General features: G+C 40.3%; 1 protein-coding gene across 4 annotated transcripts in view; it reads left to right on the forward strand.

The window, feature by feature from the left end:
• Window positions 1-21,679, forward strand: part of mtor (mechanistic target of rapamycin kinase) — a 366,257-nt gene that overhangs the window by 4,092 nt on the left and 340,486 nt on the right. For 2 of the 4 annotated variants that reach the window (XM_048561201.2, XM_048561202.2), the window contains exons 2-5: window positions 821-848; window positions 8,678-8,831; window positions 20,222-20,375; window positions 21,110-21,218. In XM_048561201.2, the coding sequence (XP_048417158.1) occupies window positions 8,806-8,831; window positions 20,222-20,375; window positions 21,110-21,218 (289 nt within the window). In that variant the 5' untranslated portion in view covers window positions 821-848; window positions 8,678-8,805. The remainder of the gene's footprint in view (window positions 1-820; window positions 849-8,677; window positions 8,832-20,221; window positions 20,376-21,109; window positions 21,219-21,679) is intronic. The other 2 variants (XM_048561204.2, XM_048561203.2) reach the window with 2 other exon arrangements.

Here is a 21,679-nt window from a genome sequence, read left to right on the forward strand (position 1 = left end):
TGCTTGATTGGCACCACATCCACAAGCGTCCACTCCCTCCTCCAATGACACTCAGCAGCAGTGTGTACTGTCTACAAGATGCACTGCAGAAATTCACCAAAGATCTTCAGACAGCACCTTCCAAACTCACAACTACTCCCATCTAGAAGGACAAGGGCAGCAGATAAATGGGAACACCACCACTCTCAACTTCCCCTTCAAGCCACTCACCATCCTGACTTGGAAATATATTGCTGTTCTTTTCACTGTCACTAGGTCAAATATCCTGGAATTCCCTCCTACTAGCATTGTGGGTCAGCCCACAACAGGTGGACTGCAGTGGTTCAGGAAGTCAGCTTGCCACCAACATCTGAAGGGCAAGTATGGGCGGACAATACATACTGGTCAGCCAGCGATGCCCATATCCCACAAATGAATTGGGGGGGAAAAAAAACTTTTTTGTCCCTTCAGGAAGGAAGTCGGCCATCCTTACATGGTCTGGCCTTCATGCGACTCCAAAGGCAGAGCAATGTAGTTGACTGTAAGTGCCCTCTGGGGTGATAAATCCTAGCCTAGCAGCAACACTCATGTTTCTTGAATGAATGAAGAAAAATACCTAAATTTAACACTTTCAGAGGTCAATACCTATGAGCCATCTGTGTACTGCCATTGTTTTTCCATCAACCCGATTGATGTGTACTATCAAGTGATCTTACAGATGGATTTCTTTGTTTTGAATGTTGATGGCTATTTTCGTTCTGTGTTAACTGCTCCTGAGTGTCTGAGCTGTTTCCTGATTTTTGTTTTTTTTTGTTTTGCTTGTCTCCTTATGTGCCCTTAGTTCGTTACCTTCACTTTTGACTCTGACGGTAAGTTTTTTTTAATAGAATTGGGTTAAGATCATGTAATTTGATGAAGTTCAACCTTAGGTTAGTACGATAGACTATCCTAGTTGGAGAAGCTGATGGAAGCCAGGCATTACTCAAAAACAAATTTGTTCTGATATTTCAAATGGGAGTGAAATGTATGTAATGCAGCTAATAAGGCATATCTTCTACCTGATCTGTATAAAGCAAGAAGATTCCAATGCAGCCATGAGGACGCTGTAAATTGTTTAAAAATTGAGAAGGTTGCTATCTTTACCAGATGGGTATTCTCTAATAGGTAGAGTTCTTTGGAATGATTGACTACGTATTATAAATCAATTGTTGAGTATTTCATTATTTGTCTTCTAAACCACCATGTGATTAAATTTATTGAATATATACATTATCAATATGATCAGTGCATAACTTTACAGAACATATTGAAAGAAATATGATAAGTTTCTAGTAATCTTCTATTGCAATGTTAGGTTATTTTGTTGTGGCAAATGAACGAGTAAATTAACCTTCATGCATACAGTGAAATGAGGTAAACTGGCAGTTTTTTTTAAAACAGTTAATTGTTGATTTAAAGTGCTCATGTAGTCTAACTTTTAAAGCCATTGTGTTTTTGAGAAGAGATAACACAGTGTAGAGTTGGAGGAATACAGGCCAGGCAGCATCAGAGAAGTAGGAGAGTTGACGTTTCAGGTCAGGACCCTTCTTCAGAAATAGGGGAGGGGGAAGGGAGCTGGGAAATAAATAGAGAGGAGGAGTGGAGCTTTGGAAGGTAGGTGGGATGGTGATATGTGAGTGCAGTATGCAGTGGTGGGGATTGGTCAGTGGGGTGAGAGGAGCCTTGATCTGATACAACCTGTCCATCTTCTCTTCCATCTATCCGCCCCTCACACCTCACTGATCAATCGCTGCCACTGCCTCCTGCACTCACTTAAGCATCCCACCTACCTTCCCCAGCCCCACCTCTCTTCTCTCTCTTTATTTCTGAGCTCCCTTCCTTGTCTTCTGAAGAAAGGTCCCGACCCGAAATGTCAACTTTCCTACTCGTCTGATGCTGCCTGGCCCTACTGTGTTATCTCTGACTCCAGCATCTGCATTCTTACTACCTGAGTGTTTTTGAGAACTTGCACTTTTTTTTTAAACACGTTTGACATCCATAAAGAAACATTTGCATTTACATAGCAGTTGTCGCAACCCAAGTTATCACAAAATGCTTCATAGACAATAAGGTAGTTCTGAAGTGGAGCTGTGATTGTTTATCCAAAAATATGACTAATGTGATGAAAATATCTTGACATTTGGTTTGGAAACTGGCTTGGTTGAAAAAATTGTCGTGTGCAGGCCACCATACTGCATATAGTGTATGAAGCAGACCTAAAATAATTAATGACTGTTTCTTGTTGAGGTTGTGGGAGGACCTATTGGAAAAATGATTTAAACAATATTTTAGCCTCTAACTCATTTGTAATAAAGCAATAATTGGTTTCAGTTTGAACACCCAAAAACAATTTGCAAAAATTTAGTTCTGCAAAAGAAAATAATTATTTCAATAAATGAAAAGTTTCTTACTTACTCAAGTTGTCAGAAATCCATTTTTATAATTTCAGCATGGCTCATTTTAGCAGCTGTATTCCCTTGAGTCAGAGGTTTGTAGGTTCAAACAATAAAAACTGCGCGGCGAAGTAGTGTAATGCTGAGGGGACGTTGCGTTGGTGGAGGTATTTTCCTTCACTTGAGTCGTTACAACAAGACCTTACTGACACATTCAGCAGGTCTGCTAAAGATTCCACTGTCCAAAGAGCAGTGAACAGGGATGGATTGTACTTGAACTGGAGGTGGTCCAATATCCTTGTGGGGGAGATTTGTTAGTGTTACTGGGTGTGTTTTAAACTGGTTTGGCAGGGTGGTGGGACTCTGAATTAGAGAAGGGCCACCAAGAGCAAGTTTACTTTTCAGGATAGCCGGGGCTGGGTAAAGTGAGTGAAAAGTCTTCTGGTTTAAAGTGCCTTTATTTCAACGCACAAGGCCTGACTGGCAACGCAGATGAGCTCAGAGCATGGATTGGCCTTGGGGACTAGAATATTATAGCCATAACAGAAACGTGGCTGAGAGAAGGACAGGACATGACAGAAGTACAAGTAAGCAAGGAGGGGCAGTTGCCGTTTTGATAAGGGAAGACATAACAACAGTGCTTAGAGAATATACTCTTAAGGGGTCATCAAATCACACCATATGGGTAGAACTTAGAAAGAAGGAATGGTCATTCTGTTGGGACTGTATTAGAGACCCTCAAATAGCCCGTGGGTATTAGAGGAGTGGAGGTATAGAGAGATTGCAGATACCTAGAGGAATAATAGAGTAGTATTGGTTGGAGATTTTAATTTCCCCTTTGTTGACTGACAAGACCATCCAGAGTATACAAGGCCTGGAATGAGTGGAATTTGTCAAATGTGCCCAACAAAGTTTTTCCTAAATCAATATCTGGAGGTTCCTACTCGGAAGGTGTAAAACTGGATGTCCTCATAGGAAACGAGGTTGGACAAGTGACTGAAGTGTAAGTAGTAGAATAATTTGGGTCCAGAGACTGTAACTCTCTTAGTTTTAACATAATTATGGAAACAGGGCAGATCCACAAATTAAGGTGCTGAACTGGTTCAGGGCCAGTTTTGGATCCATTAGGTAGGACCTAGCAGAGGTTGATTGGGTGAGTTTGTTTGAAGGAAAAGGAGCAACTGGAAAATGGGAGGCTTTTAAAAGTGTGATGTCAAGAGACCAGGAACATTATGTTAGGATGAAGGGAAAAGCTGGCAGATTTAGGGATCCCTGACTGATGAGGGATATCAAGGCTCTGGTTAGTGGGTAAAAATAACTATCAGGCTTAAGTGAATCCCGAGGTGACTATAAAAGTGTAGGAGCGCACTTAAGAGGGAATTCAGAAGAGGAAAAAGAGGGTATGAGATGGATCTGGCCGCTGAGATTAAAGATAATCCCAAGAGGTTCCATAGTTGTATTAAAAATAAGAGGGTGGCGAGGGAGAGAATAGGTCCCCTTAAAAATCAGCATGGCCATCAGTGTGTGAAGCCACAGGAAATGGGGGAGATTTTTTATAAATAGTGAGTTTTGAGAAGATTTGTAGCTCAGGTTGAGGTTCTGGTTGTGAGTTTGCTCGCTGAGCTGGAAGGTTAGTTTTCAGACATTTTGTCACCATTCTAGGTAACAGCATCAGTGAGCCTCCGATGAAGCGCTGGTGTTATGTCCTGCTTTCTATTTTTCTGTTGAGGTGTCCTTGGGTTGGTGATGTCATTTCCTGTTCCTCAGAGGATGGTAGATTGATTTGGAGCCAGTGTGTTTGTTGATGGAGTTTGGTTGGAATGCCATGCTTCTAGGAATTCTCGTGCGTGTCTCTGTTTGGCTTGTCCTAGGATGGATGTGTTGTCCCAATCAAAGTGGTGTCCTTCCTCATCTGTATGTAAGGATACTAGTGATAGTGGGTCATGTGGTTTTGTGGCTAGTTGATGTTCATGTATCCTGGTGACTAGCTTTCTGCCTGTTTGTCCAATGTAGTGTTTGTCACAGTTCTTGCAAGGTATTTTGTAAATGATGTTCGTTTTGCTTGTTGTCTGTATAGGGTCTTTTAAGTTCAATAGCTGCTGTTTTGGTGTGTTGGTGGGTTTGTGGGCTACCCTGATGCCAAGAGGTCAGAGTAGTCTGGCAGTCATTTCGGAAATGTTTTTGATGTAGGGGAGAGTGGTTATGGTTTCTGGGCCCGTTTTGTCTGTTTGTTGCTGAGAAATCGGCGGACCGTGTTCATTGGGTACCTGTTCTTTTTGAATACACTGTATAGGTGATTTTCTTCTGCTCTTTGTAGTTCGTCTGTGCTGCAGTGTGTGGTGGCTCGTTGGAATAATGTTCTAATGCCGACCCGACCCCACAACTAGAGAACCGAATCACAGCCTTACTCAAAATCTTCAAAAATCTGGAGAATACAACAAGAGAGACTTCCACAAAATGAAACCAGATAGATCCAACACACCACGCTTCTACAGACTACCAAAAATTCACAAACCAGGAGCCCCCCTCAGACCCGTAGTCTCGCTACCTGGAACACCAACCTACAGATTAGCCAAGGAACTACACCAAAGACTAAAACACCTACTCGAAGACTCCCACCACTCCATTCGCTCCACCCAAGAATTCCTGAACACCAAACACACCAAGATAGAAGAGGATGAAATAATGGTCTCCTTTCACGTACCAGCCCTGTTCACATCCATCAACATCAACCTGGCCAAAGAAACACTGACTACACAATTAGAAGAACCAAAGACACATACACCAGACACCACCAACCTCATCAGCAAGGACAACATCGTCAAGCTAGTGGGCCTATGCCTTACCACCCACTTCACTTTCAATAACAAAACCTACAGACAAACCAACGGTACACCCATGGGATCTCCGATATCAGGGTTCTTAGCAGAGGCAGTAATGCAGAGACTCGAACAAACAGCTCTGCCAATCATCCAACCCAAACTTTGGGACCGCTACATGGATGACACCTTTGTCATCACTAAACAAAACAAATCAGAGGAAACCTTCAATATCATCGATAATACCCTTACTGGCGTAACATTCACAAAAGAGGAAGAAAACAACAACAAACTGCCATTCCTAGATGTCACAGTAGAGCGAACAGCCAATGGGGAACTTCAAACCAGCATCTACAGGAAAACAACACATATGGACCAAATACTGAACTACAGGAGCAACCATCCCAACACCCACAAATGAAGCTGCATCAGAACATTATTCCAACGAGCCACCACACACTGCAGAGCAGAGGAACCACATCGAGCAGAAGAAAATCACCTATATAATGTATTCAAAAAGAACGGGTACCCAATGAACACGGTCCGCCGATTTCTCAGCAACAAACAGACAAAACGGGCCCAGAAACCATAACCACTCTCCCCTACATAAAAGACATTTCCGAAATGACTGCCAGACTACTCTGACCTCTTGGCATCAGGGTAGCCCACAAACCCACCAACACACCAAAACAGCAGCTAATAAACTTAAAAGACCCTTTACAGACAACAAGCAAAACGAACATCATTTACAAAATACCTTGCAAGAACTGTGACAAACACTACATTGGACAAACAGGCAGAAAGCTAGCCACCAGGATACATGAACATCAACTAGCCACAAAACCACATGACCCACTATCACTAGTATCCTTACATACAGATGAGGAAGGACACCACTTTGATTGGGACAACACATCCATCCTAGGACAAGCCAAACAGAGACACGCACGAGAATTCCTAGAAGCATGGCATTCCAACCAAACTCCATCAACAAACACACTGGCTCCAAATCAATCTACCATCCTCTGAGGAAAGGAACAGGAAATGACATCACCAATGCAGGAAATGACATCACCAAACCAAGGAAACCAAAACAGATAAATAGAAAGCGGGACGTAACACCAGCGCTTCGTCGGAGGCTCACTGATGATGATACCTAGAATGGTGACGAAATGTTTGAAAACTAACCTTCCAGCTCAGCGAGCAAACTCACATCCAGTTTTTTTATGAATATTTATCCTCAATGCTTACTGAGGAAAGAATCATGGTTGCTTAGGAAATGAGCGAAACAAGTGGGGATGTTTTGGACTGCATACATATTTCCAGAGAAGAAGTATTTGCAACCTTAAAATGCTTTAAGGTGGATAAATCCCCTGGGCCTGATCGGTTCTATCCTTGGATGTTGTAGAAGGTTAGGGAAGAAATTGCAGAGGCCTTTGCAGAGATTTTTGCTTCCTCTTTCATCTCTGGTGAAGTTCTGGAAGATTGGAGGGTGGCTGATGTTGTTCCATTGTTTAAGAAAGATAGCAAAGACAAGCCAGGGAACTACAGACCAGTGAGCTTGACATCAGTGATAGGCAAGTTATTGGAAAAGATACTGAGGGTTAGGTTCATTTAACAATTAATCAAGGTCTTATTAGGAATAGTCAGCATGGATTTGCACACGGGAAGTCATGTTTGAGAAATATTTTCGAGTTTTTCGAAGAGGTAAATCAATGGAATAGATGAGGGTAGGGCAGTGGATGTTGTCTGTCTGGACTTTAGTAAGGCCTCTGACAAGATCCCACACGGCAGGCTTGTTATGAAGGTTAGGTCGTATGGCATCCAAGGAGAGCTAGCTAATTGTTTTCAAAATTGGCACAATGGTAGGAAGCAGAGGGTGATGGTTGAAAGTTGTTTCTCGCAGTGGAGGCCTGTGACCAATGGTGTACCACAGAAGTTGGTGCTGGGACCTTTTGCTATTTTTGATTTACATAAATGATTTGGATAGGAATGAAAAAGGCATGATTAGTAAGTTTGTGGATGATAACAAATTAGGAAGTATCATTGATAGCGAGGATGGTTATGAAAATTAGAGGGATCTTGATCAGATTGGGAAGTGGGCTGAGGATTGACAAATGTACATATGAAGCGTTGCACTTTGGAAAGTCAAATCGAGGAAAGACTTATAAAGTAAATGGTATGGCCCTGAGGAACAGAGGGACCTAGGAATACAAGAATATAGTTTGTTGAAAGAGGCATTGCAGGTAGGCAGGGTGGTGAAGAAGACACTTAGCATGCTGGCCTTCCTTGGTCGAGGAATTGAGTATAGGAGTTGGGACGTTATGTTACAGTTGTATAAGTTGTTGGTCAGGCGACACATGGAGTACTGTGTACAGTTTTGGTCATCCTGTTATAGGAAAGACAGTGAAACTGGAAAGTGAGCAAAGAAGATTTACAAGGTTGTTGCCAGGACTAGTAGAGTTTCTGGCAGAAGTTGACCAGGGTAGGACTTTATTCCTTGGAATGTAGGAGAATGAGGGGTGACCTTACGGAGATGTATAAAATCATGAGGGACATAGATAGATTATATGCATTCATCCTTTTTCCCAGGGATGGGGAATTGAAAACTGGAGGGCAGAGGTTTAAGGTGAGAGGGGAAAGATTTAAGAAGGACCTTCCTTATGCAGAGAGTGGTGCGTAAATGGAATGGGACGGTACAATTTCAGCATTTAAAAAATCATTTTGATAGGTACATGATGGAAAGGGTTTAGAAGGATATGAACCAAATGCAGGTATTTGGAACTAGCCGAGTGGGCGACATGGATCAGTTTTGGGCCGAAAGGCCTGTTTCTGTTCTGTATTTCTGTATGACTATATAACAGAATTGATGTCCTAGAAATCGTCCTGTTTACAGCCATCACCTCCAGAAACGTGAATTGCTTATCCATATGTTGTTGTTTATATGCCCTATGTAATTTACTGTACTGAATGAATTGGGACACATGGTGAGGTGATCTCCAGAGATTTGCAGGTTTCTGTTTCTCCCTTGTATTCTCACCCTCCCCTTGCTTTTTTAAAAGTATTTTTCACCCCTTACTCCATCTCAATCTCTTATCACTTTTTTTATTTCTTCCCTGCTCCTTGTTTTTGTCTGCATGTTTTTTTTTCTTTGTGTCTCTTTGCCTCCCTCTATGTATCTTACCCTCCCTCCCTCTATTTTTGCCACTCCCTTATCACTTTCTTTTGAATCCCACCCATCCAAGCACCCTTAAGTTGGCTGTCACACCGTCGCTCTCATGCTGTCACGTTCTCAGCCTCTTGCTCTCCCGTTCGATTTTTTTTTCCCCGTCTGTGTGTCAATTATATGTAAATCTTCTTTATGACATTAATAGACTAAATAAGCATTTTGCATTCTTCATATTTAATATGAGTAATTGTAATTATTTCTTGTTTGTTCATATTAAGTCATTCAAGGTAATTGATTTGGAAATCTAATGAGTGGAAATCAAGAGAATGAGCAACTCTGTTTCATAGGCAAAATAACTAATTCTCTCTTCAACCCATGGAAAGGCTAAGAATCTGGTGCTGTCGATATGAATGCAGTCACCAAGTCTATAAGGTAAACTCTTAGATTCTGATGCAGCAGGATATTGGGGATAAAATAACTAAAAACAATACAAGAAATGAGGATGGTGTAGCTAATAACACTATACAGATATGAATGATTTTTGGTTTTAACTTTAACTTCTTTAATTTGTCACTTATCACACTGACTTGAGACAAAATATCATTTTTGTTCCTTGTAAACTGAGCGGTGCAAAGAATAGACGTGACTTGGTTTTTGAAATTCTCAATTTCGTGTTGATATTCCTTTTCACGTCCTTACCCTTCCCTAGAACTGGAAAGCTCTTTGGCCGTGGAATTCTCCAAAAAAAAATCTGCGTTCCTTGTACTGTCAAATTGTGTGTTCCAAATTTTCTCCATCTATCATTTCTGGCTGTGAGCTTGAATTTACTTTTTACAATTCTCCTTCTGCTCTCTCCTTTAAATCCCAATTCATTGACCAAACATTTGATTACCCTTTCCAAATATCTATCTTCTCAGCATGCTGATGATTCTAGTCTATCTATGAATTTGTGAAGTATTATTCAATATATTAGTAGTATTCTTGAATTTTATATATACGTTGAAGCAGTTTCTGCTTGCACACATGTAAGTCACTACTGCAGATGTGGCTAATTGTAAATTAAGAAGTAGCCACTTGGAATTCCTTCTATGTCATGTAATTGGATGATTTTTTTTTGAAACTTACTTGTTAGTGATCTTGTATATCTAGGATTTGAGTTGTGTCCGGTAATAAATTCATCAAAGAAGCATTTTAAACAATATTTGAAACATACTGAATACTAGTACTATTAGGGAATGCTTGAATAACCTTGGTAGTAGGAGAAGCACAAGACAAGAGAGAAGAAAAACATGATCATAAGACAAAGCATTAAAATCAACAGTAAAATATCCTAAAAAATTGCAGATTGCAAATTTAAGCACAAATAGACATAAATGGCTGTGATGTGGTTATAAGCTGGGCAATGCAGGACAACTGAATATTCAGGCATATTTGAGGTTGAAATGATAGACATACAAGAAAATGAGATGAGAATGCAATTGAAACAATGAGATTTGGAATCCACTTATATGGAGTTGAGAAATAACAAGGGGAAGAAGTCACCCATGGAAATTATTTATAGACTCCCTCAGAGTGGCTGTGTTGAAGGATGGAAAATACGTTAAGAAATAATGTGATTTGCAAGAAAAACACTACAATAATCATGGGAAAAGTTTGCCTTCATATAGATGAGCAAATTTGCAAATATAGCCTTGAGTTTGTGGTGTATCTGGGGAATTTTATTATAACAACCAAGAAACAGCCTGTTCTTGACGCAGTAAAGAATAATGAAATGGTGTTATTTAATGAAATCATGGTCATGGATCCTCTCAATAGCGTGTCTGTAATGTCAGAATTTCTCATGCAGCCTGATCATGAGGGATCTAGTTCTTAAATCTATCACAAAGTTATGAAACACTTACTAAAGTGGACTGGGAAAATAAGTTACAAGGTAGACAGTGGCAGACATCTACAGAGTATCACAAAGGTTGTGTTTTATTGTTTTCTGTGATTAGTGTTTGTTTGTTACCCTCAGTGATTTTATTCAGCAAGGTTTTGTGGATTTCAAAATAATAATTGCTTATTATCACACATATTCTAGAAGTACAAATCATGAATTCTCTCATACACACTTAAAAATATTAACCAATGTAATCAGAGATGTTATTACACATCTCTGGACCAATTGGGACTTGAAATTGGGCTTCCTGTCTTTGAGATAGGAGCATCATTACGGTGCCACATGAGCCCTCCTTCATACATGCACCAAATACTTTCTAATCAATCTGTTATGACAGATCTCTGGAGCAGGTGGGACTTGAACACAGAGGCAGGAATACTGCTACTGTGTCGCAAAGGCATTCACATATGCAAAATCGCATGGACCGAGAATAGGTACAGGTGAACTGAAGAAACAAAGTTTTTAAAATATGAGATTATTTTAACCTCTTTTGTGGCTGGCCTGTAGTTTAGATAAATAAATCCTTTAGCTGGAATTTAGATCTTTGAAAAGGAAGATGCTCTAAATTCATAGTGGCTCAGTGGTTAGCACTGCAGTCTCACAGTGCTGGGGACCCAGGTTCGATTCCAGCCCGGGTAACTGTCTGTGTGGAGTTTGCACATTCTCCCTGTGTCTGTGTGGGTTTCCTCCGGGTCCTCCTGTTTCCTCCCACAGTCCAAAGAAGTGCTGGCTAGGTGGATTGGCCATGCTAAATTGCCCGTAGTGTACAGGGGTGTGTGGCTTATAGGGGGACGGGTCTGGGTGGGATGCTTCAAGAGGCAGTGTGGACTTGTTGGGCCGAAGGGCCTGTTTCCACACTGTAGGGAATCTAATCTAAACTGCAAGGCCTCTTGCAGTTGAATTACCATGAGTAAGGCTCTTGAGTGATGTTGTAACGGGCGTGGGGGAGAATCCTTCGCCTACTTTGGAGGTATAGCCATCTATCACCTCAGCTAAGTGTTTCTGATGGTATTTATCTCAGATCAAATTCTGCCGCTCTTTTTAAAGAGCATAATGGCCCAGAAGACCTATTCCAAGATTAACTCTGCATCTGGAAAGGGAGTTTATGTTCAGTTTGGAAAAATTCCATTTTCTGACTTTCATATCCTGACAATTTTTGAGACAATAAATATCTTTATGTTTAAGCAATAGGAGCAGTCACAATATAATGAAAGGCTCATGAGATCCATTCCATAACAGTTTAATACCCATTGGTTTCAATGTCTCTGTCTGAGGTGTAACAGAAGGACTAGTTAGCTAGTATTTATTCTGGCAGTGTTTGCTGACACCAATTGTAGGCATGCATCTTCATTGGTAAACGCATGGTGACAAGCAAGCACCGACATCAGCTCAGATTTTGCATATGACTTAATATGCATTTACATTACACATCTCGCTGGACTGGAGAAGTAATTTTGAGCTGAGCTTCAGTGGGGAAGTGGCTGCAGGACGGGGGAATGGGTGGGCAGCTGGGTGACAAGAAGGGCCTAGGAGCTGGGACAGGATGGTGTAAAGAGAGCCAAAGAGTCTGGAGGCCCACTTCTCCCTCTTCCCTTCCATGCACCCCACAACTTGCACTTTCCAAACTTCTCTCTCTCTCTCTCTCTCTCTCTGTCCCCACCCCCACCTTCCCTCCATGACGTAGATAGAATGTTGGTGTTTTATTGCAGAGAGGCTGGAGTCAATATTCCATCTAAATTGTTTTTTGGTGCATGGACCTCCACGGTCCATGATGGCATCAACTTCAGGAACAAAATGATAATGGGCAGCTCACTGATAGGTGTGCATGGAACCGTAGAGCAGCCTTTGAGCATCTGCACAGCTCACAGGAACCATTACTGGAGTGTAAAAGAGGAAAAGTTTTTGCAACTGTTCAGGCTGTTGTTGTCAAGTCTTGACAACCAGAACAGGTTTGGTCTCCTTATTTAAAGAGGGATGTTTTTGCATTGGAATCAATTCAGTGATTGTTTAGGAGGCTGACTCCTTTGTGAAAGAGATTGATTTGTGAGGAAAGGTTGCTAAGATGGGCCTAAACACAAGATGTTTAGAAGAACGAGAAGTGATCTTACTGAAATATATATTCTGAGAGAGCTTGACAGGGTAGATAGTGAAAGGATTTTTTTCTTTGTTGGGATCTAAAACTAAGGACCACAGTATCAAATGAATTTTAAGTAGGTGGTGAAAAGAAATTTATTTTCTTAGAGGTTTGGCCATTTTTGGAATTCTGTATTCCTGAAAGTAGTGGAGGCTGCTTCATTAGACATATTCAAGAGTCAAGTTGAATTTTCATCTACAAGGAGGCCTAGGATTATGGGGACAAGTAGGTAAATTAAGTTGAGGCCACAAATCAGATCAGCCATGATCTTTTTGTACTGCAGTGCAGGTGAAGGACTAAATGGTCTATTCCTGCTACTTCTTGTGTTTTAATTTTCTTTTATTATCCTCGTAGACTTTGGAAAATGATAGTGCTAAGGATAGGAAAGAAGGATAATTTCTGATACGTGCACAGGAGAACTTTCTCGATGTGTCTCCAGTCTATTCGGAAATGAAACAATGGTTTCAATGCAGTTCAGGGGATAGTTAGAACTGCTGATGCTGGAGCCAGAGGTAACGGTGTGGAGCTGCAGTAACACAGCAGGCCAGGCAGCATCAGAGGAGTAAGAAAATTGACTTTCGGGTCGGGATCTTTCTTCAGCTTTCCTACTGTAATGTTGCCTAGCCTGCTGTGCTCCTGCAGTTCCACACTGTGTTATCCTCGGTTTTAATGAAGCATCAGGTTTCAAAAAAAAAGTGAAAGAAAAGCAAGCGGAGTGAGTTGCAGTAGTGCATCAACGATATTAGCTTAATTTAGTTTAAGCAAGTTACAGATCAGAAATGGGGAAGGGCTCATTTCATTGAGTAAATTGTCAAATTTGAACACATGATAAAAACAGTATGGATGGTGGTAAAGGAGGCGAGAATTCGGGTGGAAACAGGGTATATTCCTTCAAAGAGAGACTGTACAATGTATAAATATAATATGTTCTTGATGAAAAAGAGAATAAAAATTAAGACAGTGCAGAAAAAGGAGACTTGCGACAAGATTAAGTTAAACTTCAGGATGATTATGGGAAGTACCAGGGTGGCAGAAATGATTGAGAAAAGATTAGCAGGTAACATTAAATTGAATCTTAAAATATTTTACAAAATGGAAGTAGTCTGTGAGGAAATAAGCTGGTTTTGTTCAGGATCCAGACAAATTTTCATACAAAGCCTTGGCAAAAGTATTAAATGTGTTCTTTTAAATGTTCTTTTGAAAGTAAGCAGATGACAGGAAAGTTACATTGAAAGAAGCGAGGCTAATAATGGGTAAGACAAACGTAGGCACAGAAGATGCACTAAAAAGATTACTATTACTGTAAGTTAGTAAGCCATAAGGTCCAGATAAAATGCATCCTTCATTGTTGGAAGAAGCAAAAATGTAAATAATGGAGGCATTGGTTATGATATTTCAATCCTTATGGGATAGAGGTGTGGTGCCAGCAGCTTGATTATGTTATATTTGGTAATGTTATGCCACAATTTTGAATTCTCCAGGAAAACCACAGATCAGTAAACCTGACTTCAGTGCTAGATAAATTATTGGAGACTGTTGTGGGGGCAAACTGAGCTTTCACTTGAAAAGACATGACTTATCAAGGAGAGCGAGAATGGTGATTAGTTCTGATTTGTTTGCATTCTTCTGAGCCAGCAGCTGGTTGTTTAAAGTGGTGCAGTGGACATATGTAATTAATTAGATAGGAAGAATGCATTGTCTTTCTCTATTCTTATTACTCCCCGGGTCTCAAATTTAATCACATTAATCACATTCCAATATGGGCAACCATATGCTTTTCTTATATTAAATATAATTTAAAAAGTCAATCAACTAGTTTTCTTTAATAAACACAAATGATTGATTTATTCTGGAACAGAACTTCATCCACCAAGATGCTATTGTGATCTACACACTCTCTATTATTGAAAATATAAATGTTTTGTACATGAAATAAGCTAAAGCACACATGAATATACACACACTTCCCAAAAAATGGATGAGGTTTAAGATTGTCAGATGGCTGTAACTCTGATGTTCTGGCACGCAAAGACCGATGTCGTTGTACATGTAGTTACCTCTGGGAACCTTTAGGTGTCATTCACAAAACATTGAGCAAACTCTTTCAAAGGCTTTCCTTAGTAGAGCTGCTGGACTGAAGCTGCAGATACCGTAGCATATCCACAAGCAGGATTCTTTTCTAGGAGCAAGGGTGGTCAGCTGGGAATCATCCTTCTTTCAGCATGCTTCTAGAGAGCTACTCTATTCACTGTTCAAAGCAAAAACTGGAACCTGACTGTCGTAAACCTAAGTGGATGGCCTGCAGTAAATTAGCAGTTCTCACCAGAGATGTGACAACTAGGAGATGCCTTTTAATGTTCAAATATCCTATCAATTACCTTTTTAAAGTGTTGACAAAAATTTGTTTAAATTGTAAAACCTTCACAAGAATATGTTTTGAACTGCAAGAGGAATTTTGGTAAATGCCACATGGAAGAATTCTCACAAAGACATGGGACTAAATCTGTTCTTTTGAAGATCAAATGCAAGCGTGATGAGCTGAATGGCCTCCTTTTGGCGCTGTACGTTTCCGTGATTGATCCACAGTTTTGACTACCCTTTAGGAACATTGCAATTGAGATGCAGCAAATCAGTACAGGACTGCGTGACCTACTTGTCCATGTGGTTTGTAAAAGTGTCATGTGATATGACACAACTTCTTGTTTTCTTTTCCAAAAATACATCTCTTTTGTCTCAGTAGCCTACTTCAGAGTAAAACTTTAACTACATCGTCGCTATATCAGTAATAATGTTTGTACAGGATATGTAGTTTGCCCAGACTTCTTTTGAATTGGGCGTAGTGTAATCTTTATTAGGGGAGGAGCTGCAAAGAAAGGCTTTTACTTAAATGGACAGATGTCAGCAGAGTTGGGGTGGCCACTGTTCTAGCAAAATAAAAACAGTCAGACATGAATCCTGGAGAATACAAAGCACTGTACCTCTTAAAGTTGTTCCTTTGCCGGCTCCTTTGTTTCAGTAAGAAATTAAGATATTAAGCAGACAAGTAGGGAAGATGAGTGCTGGAAGAATGAGTAACTGGCATTTACATTTTGGGTAAGAACATATGAAATATGTTTGTTTTTTTTTGCAATAGTATAGATCAAATTTAAGACAGTACATGGTTCTGTGAGCTTTCCTGTACTTCGTTGTCATAATGTTCTGATCTCAAACCAGCCATCCAGTCAACTGAGATAACTAACTTCACCTTTCCCTTTATTGTTCTAATGTAGAAACAGAAAATGCTGGAAATTTTCAGGTCAGTTAGCATCGATGAAGAGAGAAACAGCATTGAGGTTTTAGGTTATGCCCTTTCATCAGAAGTGGAAGAAATATGGATAGAGCAAGATTTAAGAAAGAAAATTGACAGGCAGAGGGGCTGAGAAGGATAGTCTCCTGATAAGGTGAGAGGCGGGAATGATTTAAATGGCACAAGAGAAATGGTACTGATAATGGGACAAGAAAAGAAAGATTGTTCTAGAGTCATAAGACAACAGCAATGTCATTGTCAGTGACTGGTATCTGAATAAGTAGGAGCAATAGTCATGATCTAAAATTGTTTAAATTAACGTTGAACCTGTAAGGCTGTTATGTTGTATTGTCGTGTGAGCTTAGAGACCATTGGCGCAATATTCTCTTCAAGGGTAAATTATACCCAAGCCAATTTTGAAAAGTAAATTTGAAGCAGGAATTTTAAAACAAATTAGTGTGTAGGAGTCATTATCATAAAATCAGAGAATCATTATAGTGTGGAAGCAGGCCCTTTGGCCCTTCATGTCCACACCAACCCTCTGAAGAGACTCCTGCACAGTCCCACACCCCTACCCTTTTCCTGTAACCCTGCATTCCGCATTGCTGACTCACCTAGCCTGCACATGCCTGAATATTCAGTCCACCTAACCTGCACTTCGTTGGTCTGTGGAAGGAAACCGGAGCGTCTGGGGAAACCCATGCAGACTTGGGGAGAATGTCTCTGTGGAGTTTGCACAGTCACCCAAAGCTGAAGTGAACCCGAGTCCCTGGCAGCAATACTAACCACTGAGCCACCCCGAAAATTATGATTTTAAGTGCACCATTGAATAGAATTACAAGAGGATGGAAATATTAATATGAGGCTTGAATGAATTATAGAAACAGCAAACATGAAACTTGCCAGATATAAACTAATACTTTTGTTGAAGCATTTGGTCCTGAACTTTGTTTTGTTTTTAATCGTTCTTTACTCATTCAGGAGATGTGGATTGATGTATGTAATTTTTAATGCATTTTCATATATTATTTGAGAAAGTGTAATAAAATTCATAAAGTTGTGCTCAGTCTTTTGTTCCATATGCCATATCTTTTCCTTTTTTTGTTGTTGTCTATTCCATTTCAAGCACCTGATGTCAGAAGTTAGGAGGTGTTTTGATCAGTGTTATTTAAAGCCTTGGAAGGTATATTCCTGGAATAGAAAATGAGAACAATGAGATGGTTGCTTTCAAATTGCAGGAGTTTGAATCGGAGTATTGAAAGAGCCTGACACACTTTGTGTTGAGGGTAGAGGTAGGCCAGAGACTTAGAATTCTGAAATAAGTTGCTCATCTCTTGACTCCCTAAAGACTGTCCATTACCTTATATCGATATAAGCCAGAAGTGTAATGGAATACCATCCACTTGGCTGAATGAGTGCATCTCCAATAACACTCTAAGCTCGACACTATCCAAAGTAACCAATTTGATTAGGACCCCATTCACCATTTCGGACCTTGTGCAGTGATGTAGGGAGTCAATGGTAACCCAAACACAAGGTGCACTTTAGTGACTCTCCAGTGTTCCTTTGACAGTTCCTTCTGGTGTGGGCATGATGCGCTGGTTAGCCTTCTTTTTGTACTGTAACACTTTGTGATTCAAATCTATGACCTCTAACATCTAGAAGAAAAAGAATAGCAGATGCTTGGAGGCACAGCTAGCTGCAAGTTCCCATCTAAGCCTCACATCATCCTCTTGATGAATTGTACTACCATTCCTTCTCTGTCATTGGATTAAGATCCTTGAACACCCTTCCTAACCGCACCTGTAGATAAATGTGCACCAACGGTACTTCAGTGCTACCTTCTTGAAGACCATTAGGCATAGACGTCAAATGTCTTTACCGTTCACCCATGAAAGAAAATTAAATTGTGGACTAATGTTTGATTTCTTCATAACTGTCAGCTCACAGGAATGATGTTGATTGATCCTGGCTCTGCCCAAAACCAAGGTTGGGTTATTTGTCTGTTCGATATAAGTTGTTAGCTTTGTTTCTGCTAAATTTATATTTCCCCATCCTCCCTAAACCACAGAACTAGCAAAAAATCACAATTTGAAAATGCAATAACTTTTAACTGTTGGCATTCCTAATTCGTGTGGCATATAATGCAGTGACGGTGAATAATTGCTCAGTGAAAGGATACATTAGTATTGGTTTAAAAAAACCAAAAGAACTACGGAAACTAGAACTCAGAAACACAAACAGAAATTACCGGAAATAGTCAGCAAGTCTGGCAGTGTCTATGGACAGAAATCAAAGGTAATGTTGAGGGTCCAATGGCCCTTCTTCGGACTGATGGTAGCTAGGAAAATATTGGTTCTTATTCAGAAGATAGGGTGATAATAGAGCCCAAATAGAGAGAAGGACAGTTGGGCAGACAAAGAAGTGGATAACAATCAGCCTAGGAGAATGAATGGCTGCTAATGGAGACTATCACTGGCTAACAATGGCTTATGTGTAATAGCAAACCGTGTGATAACCAGTGCTGGTGTGTGTGGGTTGGGGTAAGAACGTAGGTGAAGGTGCCTCAAGTCTTAAAATTACTTGACTCTATTTTAGAGTCAAGAAGGCTGTAAAATGCCCAAGTTGAAATTGAGGTGCTGTTCTTCCAGTTTGCACTGAGCTTCACTGGAGCACTGCAGCAAGCCCAAGTCAGAGATGTTGGCCAGGGAATAAAGTGTTAAAGTGGCTGGCAGCTGGAAGCCCAAAGTCCTTCTTTGCAGATAAACCATCAGTATTCTGCAAATGGTCACCCAGTTTATGCTTTGTTTCCCCAACAAATGGGAGACCACATTATGAGCAGCAAATACAGAAGGCTAGATTGAGTGAAATGCTGGTGAAGATGCATTTGAGCCCTTGGATACTAAGAAGGGAGGAAATAAACAGGCAAATGTGACATCTTCGGCAGTTGCAGGCGAAGGCGCCATGAAGCTGGTGGAGTGGTGTTGGAATGAACGAAGAGTGGACCAGGGTGTACCGGAGGGAATGGTCTTTGCAGAAAGCTGACCAAAGGAGGGGAGAGAATTGCGTGTTTGGTTGTGGCATCTGCTGGAGGTGGCAGAAGTGGCAGCTAATGATCCTCTGCATGTGGATGATGGTGGGATGGTCATCAATTTTGCTTTCAATTTTCACCCTGCACTCACTTTCACCTGGTTCATCTCAGACTCCTCCCTTCCTTTCCTCAACATTTCTTTCCATTTCTGGGGAGAGGTTGGCCAACAACATATACTACAAACCCACCAACCCCCGCACTTACCTTGACTATGCATCCTCACATCCTGTTTCCTGTAAAGACTCTGTTCCATGCCATTTTTGACAAGGAAGCTTGTAGAACGCCTACCTTTTTTCCTCAACCAAGGATTCCCCAGCACCATAATTGACAGGGCACTCAGCTAGGTTTGACCGCACTTTGGCCCTCACCCCCTTTCTTCCACCCCACACGGTTATAGGGTCCTCCTTGTCCTTACCTACCATACCACAAGAATCCACATTCATAGGATCATTAGCCACCACTTCCACCTCCTCCAGCAGGATGCCACCTTCAGTCCTGTAGAAACATAGAAAATAGGCATAATGTGGAGGTGTAAGTGTTGGACTGGGTGGACAAGATCAGAAGTCACATGACACCAGGTTGTAGTCCAACAGATTTATTTGAAATCATAAGCTTTTGGAGCGCTACTGCTTTGTCAGATGAGTAGCATTCTGAAAGCTTGTGATTTAAAATCACATCTGTTGGACTATGACCTGGTGTCAGGTGACTTCTAACATTAAAAAATAGGTGCAGGAGTAGGCTATTTGGCCCTTTGAGCCTACACCACCATTCAATATTTCATGGTTGATCATGCAGCTTCAATATTCTGCTCCCACTTTGTCTCTGTACTCCTCGATTCCTTTTAACCGTGAGGGCCACGCCCAGCTCCCTCTTGAATATATCTAATAAACTGGTCACTGGATCTGAAACATTTAACTCTGCTTTCCACAGGTGCTGCCAGATTGCTGACTTCTTTCCAGCAATATTTGTTTTTGACATTGGCATTCATATAGCTGATTGTGCTGTGCTATTATTATCATTCCATTTGATATAATTGAAAGGTCCAAAGAATTATCTGTTTTTCATCACTATTTTGCTATGAAATGTAGGGGTACAGAATTGTGCAATAATTTTCCAAGAATAAAACTGTTGGCCTCAGTGTCCATTTTCAGCTTTCAGCAGTTATCTACAGAATTATTTTCTGACGGGTTTCAGCCTGAATATATTTTAAAATTGGAAATATGGAACATATGGAACCTAAGAGTTGAAATCTATCCTCAAGATATACACCTATATTTCTGCAAAAGTCCTCTCTTTTAACTTTGGTAATAGACTAATAATGGTGCTTACAAATTCGTCTTTATAATGACTGATTTGTGTTCCCCTTTTGAAGCATCTGCAGAATCTGTAGTTATTTAGATTACGCCATGTCAGGAGTGGGATCTGTCCTTCAGCAGTTTGTCAGTGGCTTGAAGAGTCGCAGCGAAGAGACCCGGGCTAAAGCTGCTAAGGACCTGCAGCATTATGTCACCACTGAACTTCGAGAGGTACAATCAAATAGTAAAAATTTAAAATTAGTGAAAGGTGATTGCAAAGCTTTGAAATTCAAATTGCAGAATTGTAATTGGTCACTGATAATGCTGATTGGATACTTGGCATTTAAAATTATGTAATGTGTAAAATTATGGAAAACATATGAGTCCTGAGTTCAAATCCAGTTAGTATATTCCTCTTATAAGATGCCACTTGCTCTTTATTTAATTTTAAAATTGAGTTTATTTCACTATGTTCTGTGAACAGGGATGGTTTAAGTTCTTTATGTCCTCCTGTTGTTTTGTGTTATGCTGTCGATACCCAATCTGTTTTCTGCTCCGTATCTTGCTCTTCCTTGTTTCATTTATGTGAAAATCTAATTTTAAAATGTAAGCTAATGATTTCAACTAGTCAACTAATAACAGCTGCTAGTAGCTGTTAATGGGGACGATCAGTGGCTAAGAGTAGGTTGGGTGTAATTAGCCATTGATCAGTTCGCCACAAGATATGTTTAAGGGTGGACTAGCTAGTGCTGAAATAAAGGGATGTTGGGACTTAACATAAATGGAATTAGGTCGACTGCAAAAGCATCAATGTAGGCAGACTGTGTCAGACAACCTGTTGTCTTGTGATCTCAAAGTATGGAACCAAGTGCCCTTGGGATTTTCTGTTCTGTTAATTTTTTTCATTGTCCTTTCAATCTAAATTGCACAATTTGCTTAAACAGTTTTGATATGCATCCCTTAAGGTCAACCAAGAGGAAGTCACTTCATTCTATGATGAACTGAACCATCATATTTTTGAACTTGTTTCCAGTTCCGATGTGAACGAAAGGAAAGGCGGAATCCTGGCAATTGGTATGTGCAGCATAAGAAAAAGAGAAGTAAATGCAGTATTATAAAATAAAAATAAGAATATGTAACTTTATATTTCATCCTAACACTTGAAATCATCTCTGTTTTAGGATGATTATTACACTTAATAGTATATCATCTGAAAAGATGCGTGAAGTTACATTTCATGGGAAAGCAAGATTTAGCATGTTTACTCTGGAAATCTCAAGTGGCTTATGTGCCTAAACTATTCTTGAGCATCAATAGCAGTATTAAATTGAATTGAGACCCTTTTATTGTGTTTAATCTGTGAGTGATGATGGATTTCCTAAAAGTACTTTTTTTTCTCACAGCAGTCAGTTATTGCAACCTGGAAGGAGTCCAATCCCCCCATCATGTCCAGGCTGACACATGAGAACAATCTAGTTAGGCCTGTCCCATGCTGTATTCCCTTAGCTGTGCAAGTTTATTTTTCTCAAATACCT

Source organism: Stegostoma tigrinum, chromosome 28 (assembly GCF_030684315.1).
Source record: "Stegostoma tigrinum isolate sSteTig4 chromosome 28, sSteTig4.hap1, whole genome shotgun sequence".
NCBI classification, from domain to species: domain Eukaryota; kingdom Metazoa; phylum Chordata; class Chondrichthyes; order Orectolobiformes; family Stegostomatidae; genus Stegostoma; species Stegostoma tigrinum.